Here is a 12,354-nt window from a genome sequence, read left to right as displayed (position 1 = left end):
GAAGCTTCCTACCTAATTAAGACACATGAAAGGCATATCTGCCTTTCAATTAACATTTATATAAAGGGCAGATCTGTTAAGTAACAGAGGAAGTTGTTGGATTGGACACTGTGTGGTCTGAACTAGACTTGATGTGCAAATCCAGGCACAACTAGAGGAGGAATCTGAAGCTGTGGACTCAGCAGCATCAAGCAGAACCTGAGAGATCTGGCGAGTGGAGTAGCTGGTGGAAAAGACCACATGTCAGCTTGCTGGAAGTCCAAGAACCTCAGGAAAGAGTTATTTTCCCTTTTTCTATTCTCTCTAGGCTAAAAACAAGCCTGAGAAGTGAAAGTACTGAAGCTGTCTAATGGAATGAACATGTCAAAGTTGGGATAAGGAACACCTGTGTAAATTAGGGAGGCAGTTAAGAAGCTGTAAAAAGATCCATAAATTAATGTCTGAAATTATTAGAATTAGAATTATTAAAAATGCACATGAATTATTTACCTGTAACAATAAACTTCACTACAGTTTAGAGAAGAACAGCATGTGTGTATCTGGAAAGTTTTTCTCCTTGTGTCTGTCTGTCTGTCTATCTCTCTCTCTCTCACCAGCTGAGGATGCTATTCCAGATTTCCAGCAAGCTACTATTAGCATATCTGACAAATGAAACTACATTAATAATCAGAAACTAATTTAATAAAATTAGACTTCCAATAATTCCAATAAAAACCTATGTATTTATAATAAAAATCTTTTACAATAATACCCTATTCCATGATTAGAAAGAAATCCTTTAGTGATCTCATTAACTTACCAAGTGTTCTCTCTCCTTGGGGATCTACCATTTCAGCCATTTTCAGTGCTTCTGTAGTGGCAATATCAACATTACTTGGAACCACAATCAAATTTATGGTTTCTTGTTTGGTAATGTAACTTTTAATTAATTTCATGATCTGTAATAAAATTAAATTTTATGTCACTCAGAGGTAGAGAATAAAATGATTTTCAGTGAAGCTGGAACAAGGAAGTTATCTACTCCCCCAAGGCTACCATAACTAATGTATAAGGGGCACATATATAATCTGCAATTTACTTTGCTCCTTAACAAAATATTTTGTTCCATAGATGCTGCCATCTATGTAGAGGGTTCAATATCTGTGAAGGAATGACATTGTGCCCCTCCACTTTATCTAGACACTGGGTATCTTCTGCCCAGAGGCTTATACTGTATATCAAGAGCAGTCTCTGAAAAAAGGAAGCCTAACCAGGTTAACATTGTAGGCTTCTATGCAACGGGGTATCATGATTTCTTGGGTGTGTGTGTGTATTATTCTGTTCCATTAGTGTTCCAAGATGCATTAACTAGGCAGCATGAACCCAGCAGAATTTCTAGAATCCATTTATTGAACAAAGACCAGTTAAAGGCAAGACAAATTGTATAAGTAGTCCTTGCTTAGTGACCATAATCAGGACTGGCAACTCAGTCGTTAAGCGCCACAGTCACTAAGCAGAAACTCACATGACTATGATGGGTTTATAACCCTACTTCCCATATGGATGTTAAGCGAAGTGCCACAGTCACTAAGTAAAATATCACATGATGGCAAGTTATGACTTTACTTTGGCATTCTCTATTAACTCTGCTTGTCACAAGCCAGTTGCAAAGCACACACATGGTAATCACGTGTGAATGTCATAAATACAAGGATATTTTATATTTTACATTAATATTTATATTTATATTTTATAGCAAAGCTATGTTTTTTACAACCACATAAGCTTGAATGGTCACTAAACAAGGCAGTCAATAAGCAAGGACTACATCTCATTCCTGAAATGTGAATAGGTCTTTCCTGGCAAAAGTTAGCAGTAAACAATGCTTTCATATCTTCATGCTCCTAACTCAACTGATAGTCAGATACTTATCGCTCTAGAACATCTTTTTATTTTACCTGATCGCCAATGTCTTGTGGTTGATCATCTACGGCCACTCTTATAATTCCTGGCAGATCAATCAGGGTGAGATCTGGAACATCTGGAGAGCTAATTTCCAGGGTAATTAATTTGTTGCTAATGGCATGACCTTCACCAGCTATTGCATTCTGGGCTATATCGTGTAAGGCAGAACAAAGTAGCAGCTCAGTTATGGGAAACTCATACAGAGCAATTTGATCAAATCACCATTTGTTTTAAGGCATCTGAAGCAAACAGCTTAGCATATTTTTTTTTAAAAGCTTGTTTCCTGTAATCGTTTCAAGTAAAATAAGCATGCAAGTAGTTCTGCGTACTCAAACGTAACTCATTTCAGATAGTGTGCTAAGATTATTTCATAACACATACATTTCAAATTTTACAATGTGATATATGGATAATACTGGATATTATATTCTTAAAAAGCCAAGTTGGAAAGCTGTGCAAGTATTTAATAAATATTACTCAAGGGGCCTCCTACTGTGCTAACTCCTTCTACAGCATTATTTCTGTTTTCATAGCTATAATGAGATGACCTTAGAAACATGATCTATGGAACAGCTTCAAAAGGCAATGCTACCTAGCATTTATCATGATTCCCAGCAAAGCTGAAACATATTTCACCTTAATTTATTGTTGAAAAGCAGGATAGTAGTGCCTGCCCAGTGAGAAAGCAGAAAGCAAAAATAAAAGATCCTGTGCTATAACTAAAAGGAACGAATGATTGCAGCATCTGGCAACCCACTTGATTTAGTAGGAACATCTGAAAAATTGCAAGCATCGGCACGGATATTCTTGCAAAAGAGTTAGCACAGGAGGCACAACCAGTTACAAAATACTGCAAATTGTTAAAAAAACAAATACAAACTCCAACAGCAGACTAGAGAATAATGTTTCCTGTCACTTTCACTAGCTTTCCAGAAAACTTTTTCACCCCCCAAAATTTCTTTTTTAATTTTGGCACATTTCCAAATCAAGTGCTGAATGGTACCTACTTCTAGTTTTTATTTTCTACAAAAAGAAAAAGAAAAAAAAGAAAATACTTACGTGGATCCATAGACATTTCTGGAAATCAAGAAAATATTGGGGCTACTTTGCTTTGTAGCACAGCAACTTTGCCCTGATGTGTGCATGAATGTACATAAAAATAAAAGAACCTTGAAGAAATGAAGTTAGGTAGCATAGAAAATTGGTAGGCACTAAAGTAGGTGCCTGGATAATTCATAGCACATTAATAGAAGCATTTTTCTCTTATTGGTTTCTCTCCAGACCCAAAGGAAATGACTTACTGATTATGAAGTGCACTTGATTTTTCTGTAATTACTGCATAAATATATTTTTGTTAAGTAGCATAGAGATCTACATTTTCTAGCTGGTTTTCAAAATAATTTCTTCATAAGGCAGCTTCCAATATAAAGCAGTAACGTTCCATATCAAATTAATAAAATTAATCATTTAAAGCATATTGATTGACTAGTCAGATGAAACATAATTGACCAGACAGATGAAGAGCACACAATTACAGCAGAAACATAAAAATGGTAATAACATCATAAACAAAAGTAGCCATATCACTAAAAGACAAAACAAAAATTGTATTAAGGTGTTAATGTAGTGTAAAGGGATTAATTTGGGTTGTACAAGATTTGTCTCTGGGCCCTAGACCTCAAATCCAGTAGATGATGATCAGAGACCAGCAGTAGTATTGTTAGCAATCTGAATACAGATAGTCCTTACTTAATGACCATTCGTTCAGTGACCATTTGAAGTTACAATAGCACTGAATGAACGGTATTTATGACCAGACTCTATGACCATTGCAATGCCCCCACGGTCATGTGATCAAAATTTGGGCACTTGGCAGCCTGCCTGCATTTACAACTGCAGGGTGCACTACAATTCCCTCCACCTGCCTATCTTCCCCCATCTCTGCCCTTTTGGCTGCCCTGCCTTCCACTGCCCGTCACCCTGCATTCCGTCCTGTACCCCCACCGCCCTGCACTCCACTGTCCCTGCCGCCCCCAGCTGACCTTTGCCGTTCCACTGCTGACAAGCTGTGCCCGACCTGGCCATTTGCGAAGCAGCTGCTGGCCACATGCAGCTTTCCCAAAATCTCCTGAGGCCTTCCTGAGCAGGTGCCTCATGAAGGGTCAGGGCAGGTGCACCTCATCAGCAATGTGCTGATGGAGTGCAGGGCGATCATGGGAGGTGAAGCAGAGGAAAGCACGCCAGGGCAGGAGAAGCATGAGGTCCTGGCCTAATGATGGTGTGGTCCTGGCCTAACGATCCCAAGCAGAACTGCCATTGCTAAGCAGTGCAGCCATGTGATGTTTCGCCTAACAACCGCTTCACATAGTGGCAGAAATTCCAGTCACAATTAGGGTTCTTAAGTGAGGACTACCTTTACTTTTAAATATTTGGTGGTTACTCTGCTGTGCCAAATTGAACCTGGATACATACAGGTAGTCCTCGACCTACAACCGAAATTCATTCAGTGACCAAAGTTACTACAGTGCTGAATGAATGATGGTTATCACTGGTCCTTGGAGTTCCGGCTGTCCCAGAACACCCACGGTCATGCGATCATGATCTGGACACTTGGCAGCCCGTTCACACTTATGACCAGCTGTAGCGCTCCACAACCACATGATCGCCATTTGCAATCTTCCCTGCCAGCTTTCCCAGAAAGTCAATGAGGAAGTCAGCAGGGAGGGTCACAAGTCACTGGGGTAAGTCTCCCCCACCTGTGCACCCTCCCCAGCCCCCCTGTGCTTGTGCCAGCCACTCATGCACCTCTGCGCACCCTCCCTGACCTTCTCTGTGCCTCTTGAACAACCCCTTGCACACCCCCTGACCTGCGCTGCATTCTCACGCATCCTCCTCAACCCACGCTGCACCCTTGTGCAACTTCCCTGACCCACGCCTATTATGCATGCCCTCGCACCCTCCCCAGCCCTCCCCATGCCTCTGCATCCCCGCGCTCCCTCCCCATCCATCAGCAGCCACTTATCCTGCCTGTTGGCCTGGGACTTGCAACTTTCCACTGGCTTCCCCACTGACTTTAAGTTGTAGGAAGCCGGCAGGAAGTTCCCTTGCCTAACAACAGTGCAATTCGGTTAATGGCAACAACCGGGACTGCAGGCAATCCCATTGCTAAGCGAAGTGGTTCTGCTTTACACCTCTCCTTCTTTTCCCAGTAAAGATTTTAAAATAAGATTGTGGAAATATAATACAATTCAAAATTTCTAACAGCAGCAAACATGATTCAACTTTTAAATTAAAAGTCAAGGGGATTAAAGTCAAATATCCAATACAATCAGAAACAATTTTTTGTTTAGAAGTGAAGCTGTTGAAAACTACTAGAGTTTTCTTCATTCTACTTCTAGCCTTCACTGCAGTTACAGAACTATTGGAAGCTAAAATTCTATATATACTGATCATTTCAAGGGGGGAAAAAACTATGTTATGTTGTCACTGAAAGTTACCTCTCCTAACTGCAGCTTCTACCTCTGATGGGTCTTTCAGGTCCGCCTCTGTTTCTGGATACACAATTTTCCCTTTCCACTTTGTGGGATTTGTATTATGTGTTTTTTTCAATTTGAGCTCCAAGGGACATCTGGTAACAATCCCTGCAACATTAAAACATTTTTCTTGTTTTTAAAGATATTATTTATTTTATTAGATATTTAAGAACACAGTCAAGAGAAATGGAGAAGAAATAGCTAGTAAATATACAAGATATACAAGTATTATTAGATAACAATTCAAAGTAATATTAGTTCTGCATTTCAAAATATATTAGATCAATTTAAAACTTCAGATCATTATTAAAATCAAATCAGTATGTAATTATTAGTAATAACCGGTAAAGTATGTATTATAAATCAGAATTATAAATTATAAATCAAAATTAAAGATTACACTAATTTCTGCCTAATGTAACTATTCTATCTGTATTAGCAAATCAAACAAAAACTTATGAAGTAAAACCATAATAGATGCCCAAACTTTGCATGTAGCACAAGCCAGAATGTAGGATTATAACAAAGAAACAGATTCCAAGTTGAATTGAATTCTGTATCAGATTTGTTTTTCAAATACTATTTTTTCATCAGTGCTTACTCTCACAACTATATATGATTTCCAATAAGAAGCATAAAGCAGCAATTTTATGCAAAGAAGCATACTAGCAACTGTTGCCATATACAAAATATACTGTATTTTGGATGAATGTGAGGTTCAGTAATATTTAACATAAAAATAACTGGTTGGGAATTTAAAATGTATTCCATTCTATTATAGATCATCTTCCAGAGTTGTTGGGCTTTATAGCATTGCCACCAGCCCAATTACTGGATTTCCAATGTTTTTTTAGAGAATGATTTTAGCAATCAATACCATTGGTAAAATATCATGTATCAATATTCATTTTATTTTTTTGGAAAAAGAATATAAGATAATGCAAATGAAAAATGTTCCATATATTCTGAATGCCACTCAACTATGTGTTAGGTGGTAGCTGTCCTTAGGTATGATTTAGAAGGTTTTTTGAATACACATAGAAGCCATCTAGTTTGGAGAATTAGCACAAACTTATTTGGATTCAATTGCAGTTAATATGAAAATAATAAATAGGAAAATAAGTAGAGAATAGTTGGGTTTATATATTCTGATTAGAAAAGTATGGAAGTCCACATTTGATCCTAGGCTCCTCAAGTTTATAAAGCTAACTAAACATCTCTCAAAAACTTCATTCCAACTTAAAACCTGCCTAAGTCAGGGGGTTCTCAAGATGCACTACAAACCCCATCTCCCCCAGGTACATAGTCAATGGTGATGGGAATTATAGTCCAACACATCTGGATGGTACCAGTTGGAGAAGTCTGATATTCAGAGAACTAAAGCTGTGGGGAAATTCTCACCAATGCCTCTAGGAAGGGCAACTCCAGACAAGGCCTCTAGAACTGAACTTTTCCCAGAGCTCTGATCTCCAATCACAGCAATTGCTGGCAATGCCAAGTCCTTTTCCACTCCAAGGGCTCTCAGCGAATCAATGAGGTCAATACAGGGACGGACCTTCTCCTCATACTGGCTGCAAAAATTATTTTCTGCTTCCTAGGGAAACAAAACAAAACACAAAGTTGCCTCCTAGGCTGACAATGGAATTTATTCTTCCTTAATCTGGACATGTCAGATGAGCTGAAACTGTACTTCCCAGTACTTTTCATGAAAAGAATTACTGATACAGAACAGGTAATATGTTGTTTAACAAACTATAAGATTGCACCTTACAATTCTTTGCTTCATAAAAATAGTGCCTGTCAATTCAGTTTATATATAGGTTCCTCATGAAGACAATCAATAGCTTTGTGAAAAATATGGTTGAACATGTGAATTCACAAGAAGTTGGCTCCATGTGTTTCATTCTATGGGCTGGTTTACATGTTGAACTTCAGCATGGAATGAGAAATGTAAAGCACTGTTAGGAACAATTAAGCTGGTGACTCAAGAAAAAGTACAGGTAGTCCTTCCATACCCAACCTTCATGCAGCATCTGTTCAAAGTTACAATGGTAGGGGGAAAAAAAAACTTTGGGACCAATCTTTGCACTTATGACCATTGCAGAGTCCTGTGGTCACATGATCACCATTTGGGCATTTGGCAACTGGGGCACATTTACGACCCTCGCAGCATCTCACGGTTGCATGATCACCGTTTGTACACTTTGCAACTGGCTTGTGACAAGCAGAGTTAATAGAAAAGGCAGAAGTAAAATCATAAGTCATGGTCACGTGATTTTTCACTTAGTGACTGCAACACTTCAGTTAATGACCAAAGGGGAAATATGATCATAAGTCTGTCACAGTCACATGATTTTCCACTTAGCGACCAGGTTTCCAGTCCCAGTTGTGGTTGCTAAGCATTAACTACCTGTATAGCTTTGCTGTCTTTAGCTTTTTAGGGTTGTATATTTTTCCAGGTATGATTTTATATACATACTACATACCCATTGGGTCATCGTTTCAGAGATATTTCCTTACCTAAACAGAGAAACAGAATGAGCAAGAGAAAAAACTAAAGTTACCGGTGGCGTGTTCTAGCTCTCTATACTCAGAGCCAGATCCATGGCGGCCCTGGCTTTCGGCTGCTGCTTCTTAACACCAGGTCAGTTAACAACAAGGCCCCCTCTTATATCCTTTGCTGCATGAGCTGCATTGGGTCCCAGTTTACTTCCAGGTCCAATTCAAGGTGTTGGTTATCACCTTTAAAGCCCTACATTGCATGGGACCGGGTTACCTGAGGGACTGTCTCACCCCCAATATATTGACCCATCCCACCCTGTCAAGCAGAGAGGGTATGCTGTGGACCCTGTCAATGAAAGAATGTCGACTGGTAGGGCCCAGAAGGAGAGCCTTCTCTACCATGGTCTCCACCCTATGGAATACCCTTCCCCCACAGGTGAGGCAGGCCCCTATTCTCTTGACCTTCCAGAAAGCAGTCAGGATCTGGCTTTGCCAACTTGCATACGGTGAGAAGAGAGGCAACCAACCCTGGAGGTGGCTAGCACCTTGAAGATGCTTCCATATGTTAATATCTTTTCGATCACCAGCACCTTGGAAGATACTATTATTTATGTATGTATTTGGTTTTATTGTATTTTTATACTATTTTTATTGTATTTTAATTAATATTTATTTGTTGTTTTTATTGTAAACCATCCAGAGTCACTTCCTTGTGAGATGGGCGGTGTCCAAATTTGAAATATATATATATATATATATATATATATATATATATATATATATTCAAAAAGCAGTGGGAGTGTGAATGACTTGCTGCTGGCTTCCCCATTGACTTTGGTTGTATGAACCTGGCAGGGAACGTCAGAAATCTATCTGCCTGCCTGCCTGCCTGCCTTCCCACATATAATATAGGCTTTCACTATTTGTCCTCCCCTCATGACCCTCAGGAGAGTCCCTGTGAAGCATCCTCCTCCTCCTCAACTGATCTGCAGAACTGCCTGCCACTTTGCTATGGGGAGGTGGAACAAAGGGAGCCATGGACTGTGAGGAATACTGCAGCCTCACTCTCTGTTCCAGTGTGTCCTCAAGGGCCTTCTTCCCTCCATGGAGGAAGGAGGCATTGACTGCTGACGCTCCCCAGCCAGCCCTACTTCTCCAGAAGGCATTCGTCACTCCCTCGTCCTTCCCTCAATGCCCACTGCTGTTAAGAGATTCCAAATTTTGGCCTCATTTCCAAAGCAGCAAATCGCCAGTAGCCCATCAGGACTTGCTGCCAGCCAATTGGGCACAGGGGACAGAGGGAGACAGGAAAGGGGTCGGGGATATGCCCATGACAATCACATGACCTTGGCTGACCATGGCACCATAGCAATGCTGAAGCAGCCACAAATTCCCCAAATTTCAGTCCCACAGAAGTCATGGGTCCTGGATTTTGGACACATTCTGTAAGTTAGCCCATTTGAGGTACCTTGGTTCAAAAATTGTTGCCCATGCACTGTTTCACCCAGCTGAACATTACAGACACAAGAGTTTTAGTAGTATACAGATACATGTATACATACATGCATATACTGCATATACATATACATACATCTATGTGTGTATGTACTGTATGTAAAAGTAACATATATACCAAATGTTCCCACCTCCTATTTTCCCCACAATAACAATCCTGTGAGGTGGGTTGGCTGGGAGAGAGAGTGACTGCCCCAAAGTCACCCAGCTGGCTTTCATGCCTAATTGGGCAACATAAAATATAATTTGGACATATGGCATGGCAGTACCTTTTTGGCCTTTTTCCTCTTTGGAGACTGGGTATTGTCCATTTTCCTCTTGGCAAACTTTGTACAGTCTATGCGGCAAAATATTTCTGGAATAAAAACATTGTTAGTCCACAAAGATGCTACCATGTTTGATGATAATATCAGTGAAATCCTCACCTGACCCTTAGAATTATGTGGTTTTGATTTGTCCATTATTAACTGGTTGTATCACCAAGTAATAATAATTTAGAGAGCATGCTAGCAGGGTAAATACATCATCATAACATTTAAAAAACCACTGATAATTGTGGCATAAATTGTGCGTTGCTTTCAGACTAAGAAAAAAAAGTCTGGTGCTTAACTGTTATCTGGATAGCTTTAAAAACTGGGTCCTCTTGTGTAAAAGCATCCTTGCTCAAATGAGCAGCTACAAGCCAGTAGCACAGGGTCTCAAGAAGCCCCTGAAGATTAGAGGGCTGAAAGCCATCTTCTACCAACAGCCTCCATGTCTTACATTCAACTAAATACCATTTAATTGCAGACAGGCATCCTCAGATTTGCAATTTATATGAGGTTATACAACATATTTTCAAAGGGCCTTGACAATTCCTGCTAAATTAATGTTATTCACTCCAAGCTCCCACACTCCGGCAGTTCATCTGCAGCTTTCAAGCTCAAGCAGAAAGCCCAGTTCACATATTTAACTAAGCTGTATCGCTGTGATTTGTGATCCACGGTTCTAGGTCAGCTTGTTCTGAGAAACCAGATATCATGGCCTATTAAGCAAACCATGATTTAACATATGTAATTTGCACGGAAGTCATTTCTTCAATCTGCCAAGTCAGTGATGAGTTGGGATTTCAGTATCTTTCCTGATTCTAAAAGGATCTCTGTGCTTCTCAGCGGGGAAGCAAACAATAACTTCGAGATCCTCCCCCTCCTCTTGTTATTCAAACATTTCGGGCATGTCATGTCGGACCCCCTCCCTTCCCCCCAATCAGTCTGGATAATTAGAGGTCCTCCGGAAGCGTTATTCAATTCCCTCCGCTGAAACGAACCAGACTCCGTCAAAACGATGCTCTCACGCCAGGGAAGGTCCTACAATTTGAAATCCCTTTAGCTCATCCAATGTTTCTCAACCTTGGCAACTTGAAAATGTGTGTACTTCAACTTCCAGAGTTCCCCAGCCAGCGTTCTTACCTTTCAGGCTTGGAGCTCGGAGTACCGGAGAAAACGAGGCTCTCTCAGAGCAGTTCAGGCACAGACTTCGGGATCGGCAACGCAGCATTGACTCCACCTCGTTTAGTTTCTTATCGAAACTTAAGCTGGAAACGAAAGAAATCGGAAACACCGAGAGCTTTCTGTTTCCTGAAAAGCAGGGCACTCGTTTCCTTCAAGAGTGAGTTTAATTTCTGAAACCTGACTGCCAGTTTGAATCGTTTTCCGAGGCCTTGCGGGGAAGGAAAGAAATGAAACCTAAAAAACGCTTTTGCTTTTTTCGAGATCTCAACTCCAAAGACGTTACTTTCTCTCAAAAGGATTAGCCAGTAACCATTGCTTTATTCGTTGCTTTGCGCACGCCTAGTATTTTTTATAAAGTATTTTAAAAACTGCTAAAATACAGTGATTAAAAATTAAGAAATATGAAATTAATAAATTAGCAATTGGTTTAGTCCACCATGAATTCTTAAAGAGGCATAATTCATATTTTAGCTACAGTACTCCATGGGCTTTCCTCTGACCTTTTAAGAAATCTGACTTTGAAGATTTAGCGAAACTCTTTCTCCAGGGTGAAGCGGGATTTGCAGAGCTGCAATCTGTAAATAGTCCCAGATTCTGCACCCACCTCTGTATCCATCTTCCCAATGTGGTGCTCCCCTAAAATGTTCATCTTTTCCACATCAGGCTTGAAATACATTTAAATCCACCTAACCTTTGGAGGAGAAAGGGATACGATCCCTTCCGCCCCACCCCCAGCCTATAAATTCAGTCTTGATTTATGTAGTCTTTGAAAAAACATTTCTTTTAAAATGGATGAGAGAGTTCATCTTATTCTAGCCACATCCCAGACATCACTATTACGGATAGATGGGGAGGGGGGCACATCCGATATTTGGGAAAGAGCAAATTACATCAGCATACTTTTGTGCCATTCCACAGACTGGAGGCACATCAAACTGGGTGCATGGATGTGCCCCTTTCAGCTCTATTGAGCATTCTGGCAGAGAGTGAGTGAGTGAGAGTGAGAGAGAGAGAGAGCAACTTTACAAACATACACTTGAAGGGTACGTCCTTGCTTACGATACAGGATTCTTTTCTAAGTGACAGCATAAAACATCAATAGGAAAATCTTTTCTGATTCACCTTTCCCAAGCCTAACGTGTGTCAGATGTCTAAGACCATAATTTCCAAAATTCCAACTCAATTTGATTTATAGTGGCTGGAAATGATAGGTGTTGCAGCTCAACACCTTGAAAGGAGAAGATGGAGCAGGGGAGTGGGGAGGGGAGGCTTCTCCAATTATTTACTATTCATGATAAAAACCAATTCTGCAATTGTGGAGTCCTTGGGGTTCTCTGAGCTTGGTTGATTTCTTGCAAACGTTTCATTAC

General features: G+C 40.2%; 1 protein-coding gene across 2 annotated transcripts in view; it reads right to left on the bottom strand.

Moving 5' to 3' along the window:
* Positions 1 to 12,316, bottom strand: part of LOC103052965 (interferon-induced GTP-binding protein Mx3-like) — a 39,732-nt gene extending 27,416 nt beyond the window's left edge. The window contains exons 1-6 of one of the 2 annotated variants that reach the window (XM_088144698.1): positions 10,943 to 12,316; positions 9,764 to 9,849; positions 6,879 to 7,071; positions 5,442 to 5,585; positions 1,938 to 2,092; positions 800 to 938 (exon numbers count right to left, since the gene is read on the bottom strand). In XM_088144698.1, the coding sequence (XP_088000824.1) occupies positions 800 to 938; positions 1,938 to 2,092; positions 5,442 to 5,585; positions 6,879 to 7,071; positions 9,764 to 9,849; positions 10,943 to 11,030 (805 nt within the window). In that variant the 5' untranslated portion in view covers positions 11,031 to 12,316. The remainder of the gene's footprint in view (positions 1 to 799; positions 939 to 1,937; positions 2,093 to 5,441; positions 5,586 to 6,878; positions 7,072 to 9,763; positions 9,850 to 10,942) is intronic. The other variant, XM_088144697.1, reaches the window with a different exon arrangement.
* Positions 12,317 to 12,354: the final 38 nt, after the last annotated feature.

This window comes from Python bivittatus, unplaced genomic scaffold (assembly GCF_059951505.1).
Source record: "Python bivittatus isolate LINGU-HERP-01145 unplaced genomic scaffold, Pbiv_v1 ctg000350_np1212, whole genome shotgun sequence".
Lineage (NCBI taxonomy): Eukaryota > Metazoa > Chordata > Lepidosauria > Squamata > Pythonidae > Python > Python bivittatus.
Note: the sequence above shows the minus strand (reverse complement) of the source record. Positions and strands in the feature narration are given on the sequence as shown.